The sequence below is a fragment of the Galendromus occidentalis genome, unplaced genomic scaffold (assembly GCF_000255335.2).
Source record: "Galendromus occidentalis unplaced genomic scaffold, Mocc_1.1 scf7180000077427, whole genome shotgun sequence".
Taxonomy (NCBI): domain Eukaryota; kingdom Metazoa; phylum Arthropoda; class Arachnida; order Mesostigmata; family Phytoseiidae; genus Galendromus; species Galendromus occidentalis.
This window is the reverse complement of record NW_003805415.1, coordinates 821,891-838,744: the sequence shown is the minus strand read 5'-3', so window position 1 is coordinate 838,744 and position 16,854 is coordinate 821,891. Positions and strand designations below refer to the sequence as shown.

The 16,854-nt window shown below is 54.6% G+C and overlaps 1 protein-coding gene across 1 annotated transcript; it reads left to right on the top strand.

Annotated features, from left to right (window-relative positions):
* Nucleotides 1-2,197: 2,197 nt before the first annotated feature.
* Nucleotides 2,198-16,607, top strand: zfh2 (Zn finger homeodomain 2). Its single transcript, XM_029111244.1, is given in 11 exon segments — nucleotides 2,198-4,148; nucleotides 4,382-5,087; nucleotides 5,241-5,863; nucleotides 6,035-7,083; nucleotides 7,198-8,524; nucleotides 8,684-10,272; nucleotides 10,384-10,687; nucleotides 10,805-12,041; nucleotides 12,225-12,523; nucleotides 15,355-15,525; nucleotides 15,676-16,607. Coding segments are annotated over 11 exon segments (10,095 nt in total). The 5' UTR covers nucleotides 2,198-2,290.
* The last annotated feature ends 247 nt before the right edge of the window (nucleotides 16,608-16,854 follow it).

Here is a 16,854-nt window from a genome sequence, read left to right as displayed (position 1 = left end):
GGACAAGAGGTCGCCGCAGGTCCAGATGCAGAAGTTTCGTTTCGATAGCTGACCCAAAAGATCGGGATCAACGAGGCAGGATCCCATGCGGGAGCATCAGAAAAGATCCGAGAGACCAAGCTCAGCTGAGCTAAGTGATTGCTCCGTCGGACGACTGAGGGACACACAAATCTGTTGTTACGCGCTGTTTTCAGGGAGGGCAAATCTCGAACAAATCGTTTCGTGAATCTATGAGCGCTTGTCAGCCAGCAGAGAGCGCGTAGAGAGGCATCCATTCGACTAGTACACAATCGAGACCGCTCTCCGCCGCCCACGGGCAAATTACACGAGCATGTCTGTTCCCTGAGTTTTTACTTAGGCTAGGTAGGGTAATTAAGGAGCCGAGTTTTTAGCAAGACTGTTAATTATTAAAATATCCTTGTCTTCGTGCCGACGTTGGACTCGACAACATCTCCTCCTTTCCCCTAGGGGTATGCCGTCGGGCTGATCGGTCAGTCGGTCGGTTGGGTCGGACATTCGATCGCGGTGCGAGGTGTGAATGTGTTTTTCCCTTAGATTTTTGCGCCATTGACCCCTCTTAATTGTCTTGCTTATTAGCAATCAACCACCCGACAAGGGTAGGGGGTGGAGTCGTCCCCTCCGCTCTCTGGCGGATCGAACGACGGCACCAAGGGCGCTCGGCCTCATTTGGTCTCACGTCAATTTTTTCCGCATCTAGTGGGAATTCTCCCCGGTCAGTTGAATGCGGTACGCCCACAGAACAGGTGATCGGCTTTTGCATTCGAATTCGGTGAGCACACCATTGAAGCAACGGTAAAAGGTGGTGTCTCGTAGACTGTTGTTGACAGGTCTTCACCCCACCACCACCACCGCTTCTGCTGCTGCCAGAGCGATCGCCGAGCCATCACTCGCCGGTGCGAACCGCTGCCATTTAATATGAGTGAAGGGCGAATGCTTCGAAGTTCACTGTGACCGCCTTCCTCCGGCTTGCGCGGGGGTGTGACTTAACTTTGATTTCTCGAATCCGTCGTCGTCGGCGGTCGTACTTGTTGTCGTGGTCGTCGTCGTCGACGTTGTCCAGAATAGTCGAGAGAGAGTGCGGAGAAGACCCTGCGCGGCGACGGTGCGCGCTAGCGTTCGAACCAAATCCCCATAGATGGGCAGATTAATAAGATGAATTGCTCGTAGAACGGAAACGCCGATGGATGCTTGAATGCCGGTCTCTCGAAGAAAAAATAACAGAGATAATGAACACCGACAACAGATATATGACTGCTGTCGAAAGTTTCCCGTCGGAACGCTGATCGAATGGGCAATCACCAGTACGTGGAAGCAGAAGCTTGCACCGCCACTGATGAGGAGCTTGATTCGGGATCCCGTATGAGATGTGGAGCTCACTTCTATAGCTCTCATTTTCAAGTATCGAACATTCAATTTCCGAAGATAAGAAGCAGAAAAGTCTTCGACGACGCCGACTTTTTCCACGAACGGTTATTCTGTCTGACGTCTTGCACATCGGTTCTGCTTTCTGATGGGCTGGAGCTGGTTGATTCTGTCGTTCGCTCGCTCGGTCGACCGATCGGTTGTGGTTCGTTGTCGTACCCGTGTGGGAGTTTTACGAGTTTTGACCGTTCTGTTCGTCCGCGGGTCACGACTATGTAGCCGGGCCGCGACTTTACAACCGTATTTAGTATTTGCTCCGATAACGTATTGGTTCGGCTTTGGCTGAACAATGGCGGCCGTCGCTTGAGCACCATCAGCGACGGCGAAAGCAACCGCGGCGGGCAAGGATATCGGCCGACGGACTGACGGACGGACTGGAATGATGGCTGATTCCCTGTATAGAAGGCTTGTCTCTAGCGAGAGCATCGTCCAAGGACGACAGCATACGTTCTGTCGGTCGTTTCCATAGAATTAGCGGAGTGACCGCGCTGATCACCGTCAATGAGTTCTAACAGAGATTTTCTTCTTCTCTTCCAGTGTCCGTAATGAATCGGAGCTTAAGACCTACTTGCTATGAGGAAAAAAAACTGAAGCTCCCGCGTTCGTTACAATTCAGGAGAAGAATTACATCGACTCTTTGCGACTATGTGCGATACTGGTAAGTTGACCCACCCCCCAAGTATGCGGTTTTCTACCTGGTCGAGTCAAGAAAGTCTTCGACGGACGGAGGTCTGACCGAGAGTTCTCTTGCGATTCAGGCCAAGGAAGCGAGCCGGCATCGCTCGATCTGAGCTTTCCTGTGCTGCGACCTCAAGCTACATCGAGTCCCCTCCCAGTCGTCGGTGAAATGACCCCCGAAGAGGGAATTTTGGCCATGGGCGCGCAACAGGATCAGAGCCTGACTCTGACCAAGAGCCTCAGCCCAAGTCAGGCTCCTCAGGCACCCGCCGACGTGGAGTCATTCACCGGTCGAATTGTCTACAATCCGGACGGGTCGGCGTTCATCATCGACTCGGAGACTTCGGACGACTCGACATCGTTACCTGTACCCCCTCAAGAGGGTGCGATCGTTGACGGTCGGGGCCTGACGCCACCCCGAGGCTCGGAGCCGTCGATCCCCCAGGTCGTCAACGCGTTCCACATTCAGAAAGCCGACTGTGACGGCAGTCCCAAAGCACTGAGCAACACACCTCTGGTGCACAGTTATAGAGTTTTCAGCGTGAGGGCTCGCAACGGAAAAACGCGTCTCGTTCAACAGCAAGATCACCAGGAGCCGAGTGAGAGTCTGTCCCAGTTTATCCAAGACAGTCATTCACCGGCGAGACCGATTTTAATGTGTTTTCTGTGTAAACTCTCCTTCGGCTTCTCAAAGTCGTTCGTGAGCCACGCGACCGGACAACACGGTTTGTCGTTGGGCGAAGACGAATCCTCCCAGTTAGAGCGACGAGCTGTGTCCGCCATCATCCAAGGGGTAGGAAGGGAGAAGGAGCCCGTCTTGTCTTTTCTTGAGCCCCTGCGACCAACGAGCTACCGCAACAACCCATCGTCCACGTCAACGTCGTCCGGAAACCGTGCTCCGGAGAGGAGCCAATCAGACTCTCATGTAAATAATTCCAGCCACTGTGATATTCAAACTTCAAAAACACCTGCAGCAGCAGCAGCAGCAACCACAACAGCAGGTGTACCATCTACAACTCCACCACCATTACCAGCTACAGCAGCAGCAATAGCGAAAACGTCACCTACGATTCCTGCGTCGTCGTCGTCGTTGTCAACTTCTACTCCCTCGTCGTCATTGTGTCATCAGTCCTCGTCGTTGTCGCATCCATCTGCAATGAGCCCACCTAGCAGCATAGAACAAGCGTATTCAACCAGCCAAAGTCAACACGACGCTTCAAGAACGTCGAGTCCTCTATCTCTTAATTTGTCAACTCGCCGAAGCCATTCCCCGAGTCCTCCGAGCGGATCGCCGGCACCTAGCAAGGAACTCGAGGAGTTGGCCAACATCGAGCGGGTCGCTCGGATGGCGCAGATGGCCGAGCAGCAGCAGCAACAACAGCAACACGTCAGCAAGCGGGACGTCGAATCTCCAAACCATCGGCCGACGTCTGCCGGTTCGACGGCGTCTTCTCCCGGCGCCACCGCACCCAAGTCGTTGATAGCCAGCGCGCAAGCTCAAGCTTTATTCAGTGCGATAATGCAACAGCAGCTCGGACTACAGTCCGTCTGTCCGCAGCATCCCGATGGCAAACCGTCGGGCAGTGAGTGCAGCAAATGCGATGCTCGAGCCGCCCAGCTAGGTGCACAAGTACAGAGTCAGCTGCAGAGCATCCAACAGAATTTGCAACAGTCCCAGCTGCAAGCGCAGATTTCCCAGTTGAATCAACTGAATCAGTTGGCAATAGGACAGCTGCCTATGGGCCAGATCAGTCAGCAGCTGCAGTCCTCCAGTCCGGCTCCGTCGCCCCAGGTAATGCACTCCAGGAACTCGTGCAAGACGCTCAAGTGTCCGAAGTGCAACTGGCATTACAAGTATCAGGAGACGTTGGAGATTCACATGAAAGAAAAGCACCCCGAGAACGACATGAGCTGCGTCTACTGCCTTACGAATCAGCCCCATCCGCGACTCGCGCGAGGGGAGACCTATACCTGCGGATACAAACCCTATCGATGTGATGTGTGCAACTACAGCACAACTACGAAAGGTGAGAACCATTGAGGCGCCATTGCCATGACGCACGATGACGTCATTCCTCAAGACCATTATAGAAGTCCCTTCTGGATTCAAACGTGAGACAGGCGACGAGTAATCGAAAGAACCTTCGGGATAGATGTAGAAAAACGAAATGAGAAATAAAGGCAGAATAATGCCCCTGTCTAGCTACGTAGACCGCTTTCGAGAATGACGGTTGATCTGATGGTACGATTGACATTCCAGGGAACCTCTCAATCCACATGCAATCAGACAAGCACATCAACAACATGCAGGAACTCCAGAATGGCCAGTTGCAAGCGGTGGGCGGAGGTGGCCCAGCTGCGCCGTTTGCTCCGATGCACTTCCCCGCACCTCTCAAGGCCCCCGAACCTGAACGACCGAAACAGGCCAGTCCTAAGCCCAAAACCCCGTTTCGCTGCGATATTTGCAACTACGATACGAACGTGGCTCGGAATCTACGGATACACATGACATCTGAAAAGCACACTCACAATCAAGCCGTGCGCGATCAGAACAGAAAGAGCTACGAAGCCCTCCAGGCATTGGGCGGGGGTGGTGGCAGCGCCGGAAACCAGTCGGGTCTCGACCAGGCGCTGGGGGCTTTAGGGCAGAACCCCCTGTTGGGTCTGCACCCAGCGTTTCTTCAGCAGCTGCAGCAAGCGTCGAATGCACAGGACGTCGGTGCGGGTCAATCGCCAGAGGTACAGTTGGCTGACTTCGCATACAACCAGGCACTTCTCGTCTACGCGCATCATCATCAACAGCAGCAGCAGCAGCAGCAACAACAGCAGCAGCAGCAGCAGCAGCAACAACAAAAGCAACAACAACAGCAGCTACAGAATCATCACCATCATCAAAGCACCCCGCAAACGGTTCACAAAAACAATAATCCCACGCTGGACATGGAACATCCCGATCCTACCCTTAGGTGAGTTCACGGTTCCTTCCCGAAGAAGGGTGGGGGGGGCGGGGGAGACGACCAGAAGTCGGTCTCGGGTTCGGCTGGGAGCGGAAGCTGACGGAAACAAGGTAATGATCGGGGAGACGAGACACTTGAACGTTCTTCTTTTGCGTATTGCAGGTGCGACGTGTCTTGCGACGAAACCTCGCGAATATATCAGTGCTGCGTTTGCTGTGTGTTTTCAGTGGATAGTGTGGAGGCTCTGGGAGCCCATTTCCAAATGGACAGATCGAGAACCAGAGAGGACGAGGTTCTGGTGGCAGTCGCCGGCAGCTACATCTGCAAGCTCTGCACGTATAAGACGAACCTCCGAGCCAATTTCCAGCTCCACTGTAAAACGGACAAGCATCTGCAGCGCCTTCAACAAGTCAACCACGTCAAAGAGGGCGGTCAACGGAACGAGTGGAAGCTCAAGTACGTCAACATGTCGAACCCGGTTCAGGTGCGCTGCAACGCCTGTGATTACTACACCAACTCTGTGCACAAGCTCCAGCTGCATGCGGCCAATCCGCGACATCAAATCTGCCAGAGGCTCTTCCAGCATTTGGTGCAACTGGAGTCAGCTCATCCGCCTCAGGCTCAGCAGCAACATCTCCTGCTGTACAGCTGCAAGCCTTGTGAGTTCAACACTGCCAAGAGGTCCCAACTCATCGAGCACTTCGGTGGAACCGACCACGTGAGGAAGGTCCAGACCGAGAGCTTTGACATCAGGGACATGTTTCAAGTCACTGTCAAGGATCACGGTGAGTACTTCAATCGTATGCGTTCAGAGACGGGGCATTGGAGCAGGATCTCTTCTCGTTCGCGGGGTGGCCGGATCCAGGATTCGGTCGGGGGAATCATTGGAGAGGTTGTGGGAGACGAGGGCGAATTTCGTGGACCGCAGTCGAACATTTTCTTCCGTTTGTCCCCAGGTGCCGATTTGAGCTGTTCCTCGAAAGCCGCGGAATCACGACATGTGTGTAGTTTGTGCAGCTTCACCTGTGAGTCTGACGAAGCTTTCCGAGAACACTTGGCGTCCCATCCCGAACTCAAGGACCGAGCGAAGTCAGAAGAAAGCAAGGCCGACACCGACAAAGACTCGGGCAACGATTCCGAGTTGAGTCGCAAGAAAGACCTTGACACCTCTGGCAGCAGCTCGGGTTGCGTGCAATGTCCGCTGTGCCAGGACGAGTTCCCGGATCTTGAGATGATTGGCCAGCATCTGCTGGCGGTGCACAACGTCACCAAAGAGGGTCTACAGAGACTGCTTGCGATCGTGCAGGCCACCGGAGAGGCGCGTCCGTCGTCGAAGCGGACCCGTCTCGACTCCGGCACCGAAACCGAGGGTCCGGACGAGAAGCAGGACACCGACACCGAGCGCTCCGATAACAATAAGGAAGACTCCGATGACAGGGCAGAGCCGGAAGATCTGATCTGCAAGAAGTGCGGGGAGCAATTCCAAAATCTCGACAACGTTCTCAACCACCTGCAAGACATGCCGGAGCATTTTGAAGAGGCCGGCTCGTTCCAATGCTGGAAAGCCGGCTGTGAGGCATCGTTCGGGGCTGTGCCAGATCTCAGAAACCACTTCAAAAGTCATTTTATCACCCTTACGTCCGATCTCACCGTCTCTGAGAGACACGTCTACAAATATCGCTGTAACCAGTGTTCTCTAGCGTTCAAGACGATGGAGAAGCTCCAGCTGCACTCGCAGTATCACGCCATCCGGCAGGCGACCAGCTGTGTGATTTGTGGGAGAAATTTCAGATCGGTGCAAGCGGTTCAAAAGCACGTCGAGAGCTCCCATTCGAACATGACGCTCGACGAACGGGACAAATATCAGGATTATCTCGCCAAGAATCCTTTCCTCCTCAACAAAGAAAGTGGATCCGGGGTTCTGGACCCAGTGCTCAACGAGATGCTCAAGAAAGAAAGCCTCCGTGACGCGGTCGTTGCTAACGCCAGCGTTGCGGCGGCATCGGTCGCCAACGCCGCCGCCGCCGCCACCGCGGACGACGATCAAGCGTCCGGTCAACATGTCCACAATATCATGATGATGATGATGTCGGCGGCAGCCTCCACGACGGCCAGCGAGGACCACGAAAACAATCAGCTGGGCGAGTTCGGCGATGACGGTGACGAGGCCGATGGCAAGCAGAAATTCATCGAGGATTACATGAACTCTCCTCAGTTGGCCGAAGACGCCTACAACGATCCCAATCGGAAGTACAAGTGTCATCGATGCCGACTCGCCTTCACGAAACAGTCGTATCTGCAGAAGCACATCGATAGTCCTGGCCATCGCGCCAAGGCCGGTCATCCTGTCATCGACAAGTACAACGATCCTTCTCGCCCCTACAAATGCTCCCTCTGCAAGGAGAGCTTCACCCAGAACAACATCCTGATCGCTCACTACAAGTCGGTGAGCCACATGCACAAACTCAAGCAGGACGTCCAAGACCCTTTCACTGGTGTTCCTCAAATGAACAGTGTCCAAAACTCAGTTGGAGCCGGTCATCTTGGCTCGAAAGACGGCGCTGGCACGCCGTCTGCGCCCGGGACGCCCACTGGTCAGATTTCGCCTAGCAGAAGCTCTCCGTCGCCGGCCACTCTCGCTAACAACAACAACGTCGTCGTCAATGAAGACAAGCCATACAAGTGCAACCTTTGCAAAGTCAGTTACGGCCAGAACGCCACACTGGAAATCCACATTCGGTCCGTGCTCCATCAGAGTCGGGCTGCGAAAATGCAGGAGTTGATCCTTCAGGGTCAGATCGATCTTCAGCTACCGATAATCGAACGACCCGACGAGCCAATGGATATCGACCGAGAGCAGCAGCAGCAGCAGCAACAACTACAACATCAGCAACATGCGACCGTTGCTGAACAGTTGAATTTGCAAAAGTTCCAGCAGCTAGCTCAGAACCTCCAGAACCTACAGAACCTTCAGAACCTCGCCCAAAATATGCAGGGCGGCGGAGGAGGGGCACACCATGCGACCGACAAGGAGAGAGAGCTTCTACAGCAACTTCTGAGCCACATGGGGCAAACCGGTGCGCAGACGTGCCAAGCCTGCAACCAATCGTTTGCGAACGCCGACGCGTTGAATCAGCATCAGATGTTCTGTCCGATGACGAACGCGGCAGCGATTCTCCAGAAGCAAGCTCAACAGCATCAGCAGAACGCCGCGGTGCAACACCTATTGTCAGCATTGGCAAGCGGCGACATGAGCCAACTGAAGCCACAAAACCTGCAGACTATCAACCAGAACTTTCCATCCAGCAATCCATCGTCGAGACGACCGCCAATGTACAAGCATCTGCTTGAATCGTTCGGTTTCGACGTCGTCATGCAGTACAACGAATTCAATCAGAAAGTCAAGAAAGAGACTCCCGAACCGAAACACACGCCCAAGCCGAACAGTATCGGGGATTGCCAAGCAACCACTGACGAGTCTACAGCTGAAAACCAGGAAAACCAGAAGATCAGATCTAACGTAAACGCTTCGATAGCAAGCGGGGATATGGAGGGCAGTGTCCTGAGACAGGACGTCGACGGGGAACACGACCAGGAGGAGAAAGAGGATGAGGATAAGAAGGAGCTGCTCCAGGAGCAGCTCAGGAACAGCTGCGACAGCAGCGACGACAACAACAAGAGCGGAAGCAACAACAACGAAAACAATAATAACAACAGCAGCAGCAACGACAACCATGGGGTAGACGCTAACGAGGGGTCGACAGACGAACAGACAATTAAAACAGACGTGAGCAGTAAAACGCCTTCCGAACTCCGCGACTCAGCGAAGGATTCTGAAGCGAAACCGGCGGTTTCCGGGAAGCTCGTCGATCTTCCCGAGCTGAACAGATGCCGCTGCCCGGAGTGCGGCAAGGAATTCTCGAGCGTTTGGGTATTGAAGGCACACCGCGAGGAAGTTCACAAGGACATGGTGCCTGTAGAGGTTGTGTCGAAAGTTGCAGAAAGGTTTAGGAACGATTTCGAGAACAAAAACCCCACTCCAGGGTCCGGCAATCCCTCTTCCGGAGCCGCCGGGAACCAGCAGTCGAGCAACAACCAACAACTATCAGGCACTACGACGACGAACGGACCCACGGGCCCCAGCAACGCGAGCTCCGGCATCAGCCTCGGCGGTTCCGGCGCCTCGACCTCCGCAACCTCTAAGATCAAACAAGAGCCAGCTGACTCTCATAATCAGCCGCCACAGCAACCGTCGAAACACCACGATGAAGGTCAGCCGGCGGCGCACAGACGTAGCAACGCGTCGTCTGCGGAAGCGCCGACCAAATGCGGAAGTGCGGACTCGGCCCAGCCACAAGCGAAAAAGCCTTCATTACCCAAAAGCGGACCGCAGAGCCATGACAACGGCGGCAACCGAAGCGTCGATCAGAGCGCGGAGATCGCGCAGGCCCAGCTCCAGATGCTTATGCAGATGGGTCTGATGGGTCTGCCGCCCCAACTAGCGACGGCCCAATCGTTGCAGCAGCAACTCAGTGGTCAACTGCCCCCCATGCACCCGTTATCCATGATGATGATGAATCCCCTCAACCCCCTCCCACCTCCTATGGAACCAATTCTCGCCGCTGTTGCCCTCCAACACGCATTGGTGACTGGCCAGGATCCTGCCCTGTTGGCTGCTCAACAGAAGGCCATCCAACAGCAGATGGCCGCAGCCAGCGCCGCAGGTGCCGACCCTGCGATGCTGGCCGCCCAGCAGAAGTTCTTCCACCAGCAGCTGATGCAGTTCCAATTGGCGGCTGCCGCAAACCAACAGGGCTGTGCTGCTCAGGGCGAGACCCAGGCCTCGCTGAAGCAGCAGCAGCAGCAGCAACAGCAGCTGTTCCAGCAGATGTTGGGTCAAGTGGGCCAAGGCCCCGACCCTCTTGGTCACCAGAAGATGCTGCAGCAGCAGCTCCTAGCCAGCCAGCAGCAACAGCAGCAGCAGCAGCAAGTCCAGCAGCAGCAAGCCCAGCAGCACTCGCAACAACAGCAACAGCAGCAGCAACAACAACAGCAACAACAGCAGCAGAAGCGAGCTCGCACGAGAATCACCGACGAGCAGCTGAAGATTCTTCGTGCTTACTTCGACATCAACAACTCCCCGACCGAAGAGGCTCTCCTTGAGATGTCGGAGAAATCTGGACTTCCACTAAAGGTACGTTGCCTTATTCTCTTGCTCGTGGGGGATGCCCGGACGCGCGGGTACGTTCCGGCACGAGGCTCCGACTAACTCTGTCGTTTTTCCCTTCCTCTCCGCTACGTGCAGGTGATCAAACACTGGTTCCGCAACACGCTATTCAAGGAGCGCCAACGAAACAAGGACTCCCCCTACAACTTCAATAATCCCCCTTCAACCTACCTTAACCTCGAAGAGTACGAGAAGACCGGAGAGGCGAAAGTCATTCCGATTTCGGAAATATGTAATTCTGGTTCAACTGATAGCAAGCCGGCAGTGGTTGGAGGCATCGCATCGGTCTCCTCCTCGGCGTCGATCGAAGACAAAAAGCCGACCCCGGTACCGTCGCCTGCGCTAAAACACCCCACACCTCAGGCATCACCCGCGCCCACCAGTGCGGGCATTCAGATCAAGCAGGAACTGGTAGTCACACCGAAGTCCAGTTCGCTCGGACACGGTGGTGGATCAGCGAAGTCGACAAACTCCAACCGAGAGTCGTCGACCGCGGCAGCGGCGGCGGCTGCTGCGGCCGCGGCGGCCCAACAGCAAGCGGCCGCAATGGCTCAACAGATGATCGTCATGGCGATGATGATGGGCGATGGTGGGCCAGCCGGATCAGCTGGCAGCAAAGATCAGACCGATGGGGTACATGAGCTCTTTAAGAACCACGAGAGACTTTTGCAAGCAAAGCCCGAACTGCTTAACAACCCCGAACTGCTGCACGAGCAGCTGTTGAAGGAGGTGCAGGCGCAAACTCAGGCGGCGCTTGGCAGCACAGCTCCGGCGACAGCGCTCGGAATTCCGTCCTTGAATTTGGCGGCAGCTTCGCCCTCTGCGCCAACGCCGCCCAGCGGAAAGCGCGCCAACAGAACTCGCTTCACGGATTATCAGATCAAGGTTTTGCAGGAATTCTTCGAATCCAATGCCTATCCGAAAGACGATGATTTGGAGTATTTGTCGAAACTACTTAATCTCAGTCCGCGCGTGATCGTGGTGTGGTTTCAGAATGCCAGGCAGAAGGCGAGGAAGGTCTACGAAAACCAACCGCAGACCGCCGAGGATGAAAGCGGGAGATTCCAAAGAACTCCCGGGCTAAATTATCAGTGCAAAAAGTGTCAACAAGTGTTCCAACGCTACTACGAGCTCATCAAGCATCAGAAGAACTCCTGCTTCAAGGACGAAAACCCCATTGCTCTCCAGCTCAAATCAGCTGCTCAGGAGCAAGCCTCCCAACCCGATCGTCCTGAAAGCAGCATTGGCAGTAGCCAAACCCCACCTGACACGCCAGAACCATCGGGGACCCCTAAAAGCACGGCTTCGTCTGGTGCTAACCCTGGCTCGGATCGCGGTTCGCTTCCGACTCTAGGAGCGCTTTCCGCCGCCCTGAGCGCTCAAGGTCTCTCAGCCGCCGGTGTCCCTGCCGCCGCCGCTGCTGCTGCCGCCGCTGCAGCCGGTGCGGCAGCCGGAAGTTTCCGCTGCGACAAGTGCCCCATGGTGTTTCCACGCTTTGAGCTATGGCGAGAACACCAAGTCATACACATCATGAATCCCAATTTGTTTCCTGGAACACCGACCACCAACCCGAACAAAGCTCCGTCATTGCCTGTGAATCCTGGTCAGAACGCGTTGGCTTTTCCCGGCATGATGGAAGATACCAGCAACGGTCAATGGAAGCGAAAGCTAGATTCGGCTAGCACGGACGAGGAGTGCTCTCCAAACAAAGATGCCAGCGGAGACGGCTCTCCAAGGTGAGTTCCCTCTGTGACCGTCGCGACGTGATTACTAATCGGTCAGACGTTGCGCCTAGTGGTGAAGGGATTTGCCCAAAACGATCTCGAGCTCTCATTATCGCGCAGGACAAGCCGGCGACAAGAGACGTGGGTTCAGAAATGTTCGGGCCGAGAACCTGCCTAACCCCGAGCCGATTCCAGGGACAAACGTCTGCGTACGACCATCCTTCCGGAGCAACTCGACTTCCTCTATCAGAAGTACCAGCAAGAGTCGAATCCCAGTCGGAAGATGCTGGAATCTATCGCGCGAGATGTCGGGCTCAAGAAGCGAGTGGTGCAGGTTTGGTTCCAGAACACGAGGGCCCGAGAACGTAAAGGCCAGTTCAGAGCTCACCAACAAGCAATCCACAAGCGATGCCCCTTCTGTCGAGCATTGTTCAAAGCCCGCAGCGCGTTGGAATCGCATCTCGCGACTCGGCACGCCGATCTCTACTCCAAGGGTGAGTAATTCCTTACACTTCGACCTTTTTTCCCCGCACGCTCAGACTGCGTCCGCGGTAGAATCGTCGATGTATAGGTCGCAGTGTCCCCGAATGCGCAGCTTTGGAATCGGAAGGCAGATAGAGCCGGCCGGCCGCTCGAAAGTCGATGTGCAGACTGACGAGCAGACTCACAGCAAAACGCTCGCAATCCCCGAAGGAACGATCGTTCGTTTCTCGTTGGTCGCTCGCTGCGTTCGTCGTCGACGTTGCCGGTCGCTTTGTCATTAAAATTTCATTTACGCTAATGATCCATCGCCGCACGAAGCAGGAACTCCACCGCCGCCGACAAAATCACCAGCGCTGTCTTCGAGTTGAATCTCAACGAGAACGGCAGCGTCGATGATTGCGATGCGTGGTGTCAGCTAGTTCGTGCGTCAATGAAACATGTGAAGGAATGAGCTCCTCGTTATCGTCGATGTTCGAACTGAATCGTACGGGCGGTTGAGATTGTCCAGAGGACATCCCCTACGAAAAAAAACATTCCCCTCGGGCACCCCGCCGGAAGAGTGAAATACCGGTTTTCGGTGCGCTCCCCTCAACTCGTCGTGGGTCGTGCACTGGAATCATAGTCCACGTCCTAAGAATTTCGTTTTCTGCTCGGAATGAAAGTCAACAAAAACGACGCTTCATTCCGTGGTGTTTCCGCGGACCAAATGTCCAAGAGGGGGCGGATGCGAGCCCGCTTTTCAGGGGCTCTCACTTCTCTGTCGGCTAACAGTTCTGTCGCTTGTCCTACAAGTTTCCCGTTTTCGGCCTTCGAACAATGACGACGACTTCGAGCAAGACAATTCCTTGCGGGAATCGTAAAATCAAGATAACCTTGGATATCGCGATCCACAGTGTTAGCCCAGTCTTCTGGGCCGATCATTTTACCAGATGGGACGACTGCGAGCGTAGAATTGTCAGACGCGTTTCCGCAAATTCTCTCAGAAATCTATTTGAATTCCGTAATTGAATGTTGCGATCGGTTCGTCTGGCAGAATTTCACAATAATTTCCGGACACTTCAAACATCTCGGGAATTCAAGCGATGCGAACTGTCTGACGTCCGTGGATGGTCAGCCGGAGCTCGTTCGGTACAGAGTAGTCCGGCTAGATCGAGGGAGTGATCGAATGTCCAGCTCGTCGGAGCGTGTCACCCTCTGCAAAACCCCTGAGTAATGACCAACTCACGGTGGAACGCATTAGATCTTTTTATAGGGAAACTCATAAGTGCTCAGTGCAGTCAGTACCGCCTTTGCTTAAAAGAGTGTGGGTCTTTTTTCTTGAAAGCTGATTCCGCCGTCACCGAAGTCGGCGATAGCAACAGCGACGAGAGCGACAGCGCATCGTTGAACTCAACTCATTTTGAATGAACGTCATCATCACATCATTCGACGGACAGACAGTGCCCGGTTCCTTGCTCAGTCTCACTCAGTCAGTAGGTTCAGGGGAACTTGGTTGCTGCCGCCACCGTGGTCGCCGCCGCGTCGTCGTCGCAGCGGCAGCAGCGAGAAATGATGTAAAATTCTGAAGCTGCGTCATCAGCACGACTCCTCTTCATCATGAACAGAAGAAAGAAAAGAGGGAAAACGAAAATAATAATAATCATAACAATAAAAAAAAGGTGTATGGATGACGATGTTGTTGCGGCGCTCCTCCAGCCGGCCGTCTCACTGGCCAGCCGTCCGGCCGCTCAGACGTCGCTCGCCTGCTTCCTCGGTGGGTCGTGTTAATGTTGTTACCACGAGCGATGCCGACATCGGGAACATTGTTGACGTCGTCATCATCGTCGTCAACATCGATCCGGTGGTGACGCACCGGTGGCACGCTGAATAACGAATTAAGGAGCGAACTTGAATTCGAAAAACAAGCTGACTTAGCAAGCGCGGTACGCCGGCCGTTTCCTCGAGTCAATCCACGGATGAAGCGCATGTGGAGAGAACTTCCTCGAGCTGGAGTTATGCTGCTCTTCGGTTTCTCACCGTTGCCCCTCGAAGCCGGCGAAAGGTCGTAGGCCCAGAGAAGTTCGGGGAAGCGATGAGATGAGACTTCGTCGGCGACGGAGGCTGTTGTATGAACGCTAGCCTTCCCTCCATCAGGCCCAAGTCCGTGCCTGCTTCGAAGTGAAGAGCGCCCTCCGCGATACTGTTTCCAAGCGGCGAGCCCTCGATTACGTCGACGTATATTTTTTCTAATATTCTCACTCGTGATCAAGCATGCTTTCTGGGTTTGCGGATGGGCGTCGACGCCTTTGTCGTTCGCTGCTTGGTCGCTCGGTCGGCAGAGCTGCAGCTATTGCCGTTCGGTGTGTTCGAATGGCTGCAGGTAGGCTTTGGAATAGCGATTCACGCGCATGATGCCCGTCTGTTTGACGGAATGTCTGGTTGGTTGGCTGGGTGGCTCGGATGGCTGGAGGGTTGGCGCGCGCGCGTTTCAACCTATCCATTGTTGTTGTCGTGGCGGTCGTGGTCGTCGACGTCGTCGTCGCCGCCGCCGCTTCTCAGCTAAATACCTCAGCTTGGTAATTACAAGGCTCGCTGCATTCGCTGACTGCATCGGATTGGACGGCGTGCGAGGCGCCGCCTCCCTGCTAGCTAGCTAGCGACGGAACAGCAGCGTGCCAGAAACATTATGAACAGACAGTGGCTGAACAGGAAGGATAATCCGCGATATACCCGCTTAAGGAATCGAGCTCAGGAGCTCCTCGAGCGAATCGTTCCCGGAAACCTCGGGCTCTCCCGACGAAACATACGCGGTACTTTCAATGAGCCACCCGAGCATATCGCTCATGAGTCCTTCCCCTTCCAGGAGAACTAAACATCGACACATTCCCGGATGGCGACGCAGACAACTCCAATCCTGACGACAACACTTCGATGATCGGCGAGGAGAACAAAAACAATGTCGACGAGTTCAAGAGATTCCTCGAGGAGATCAGCGGTCCAACCGACCTGAGTGCCAAGAGGCAAGGTATGACACGTTTCTGGAAGGAGAAAACCCGAATCCCGAGGACGACCCGGCGAAGAGCCGGGGTCGTTACCGGGATCCGGGTGGTAGTAATTTAAGGACGGAGTTATTTAAGAGCATAGGGCTGAGTACAGGCAAAGTGGAAAGTAGCCCACTTTCCAGTCTAAGCCAAATTATTTTGGCGTGCTTCAGGTGAGACACCTTTGGATCTCAGCAGGCCCGATGAGCCCCACGCGAAACCGCGAACGGGTCTGGCCCGCCCAGAGTCCGACTCCGAAGACACTCAGGACCAAAACGATGTGAACATGTCCGAGACCGGTTCGGTGGTGTACTATGACCAGCAAACGTCCCCCGGTTCGTTCGAGGGGAGACTCAACATTCCAGGCGGAGGTCAAGCGAAACGCTTCCGTACACAGATGAGCTCGACTCAGCTTCGAGTGATGAAGTCCATATTCCACGATTACAAAACGCCCACGATGGCCGAGTGCGAGAGTTTAGGCGCTCAGATCGGCCTTCAGAAACGAGTTATCCAGGTGTGGTTTCAAAACGCACGAGCCAAAGAAAAAAAAGCTAAAGCCGCCGCACTGAAACTAGGCCAAGTTCCGGAGCCGGATCCTCCGAGACCGGAGTTCTGTGAAATCTGCAAGGTTCGCTACGAGAGCTTCTCAAGTTCTCTACAGGACCACATCTTTTCGATTGGACACATAAGCCTGCTGAAGAAACACATCGAGTTCTCTAAGGACGACGATCCCGTGCCGAACCCTCAGAGTCAGGGACTGTCCCTGACGACGGCCACATCGCAACTCGGTGAGCAGAGTGCGTTCAGTTCTGAGCATAGCCAGCTTGTGCAACAACTCCAGCTGCTCAACCAACTCAATATCCAGCAGCAGCAACAACAACAACAACAACAGCACCATAAAGAAGCTCAGAACGATAGTGGGAATATGAAAAACGTGGACAGCACAAATAACAACCCCTCCGACGACTTCTCCCTGTTTACGGGAGCTCCCCCGAACCTCAACACGGGGCAGTTCTCGTTTTACGGGGGACAAACTCCGTCTGCTGCGCCTCTTTTCACCTCGAGCCAGCCGTGACCACCCCGTCCAGCAAGAGACCACCAGCTGATGAAACATCGAGTGATTCGTGCGCTGAACGCCCCAACACCGGCGGATGAAACCCACGGTGGGAAAGAAAAGATGGAAAGTTGATGTTTGGCAAAGATTGTGGACTACTTCAGTGAAGTTGGCTCGGAGTTGTAGTGAACTACGTCTAAGGCAACCGACGAATACGAGAGGAAGCCCCCGTGTCGAAGCAGACACACATCACGAACTCGGCTCTGAC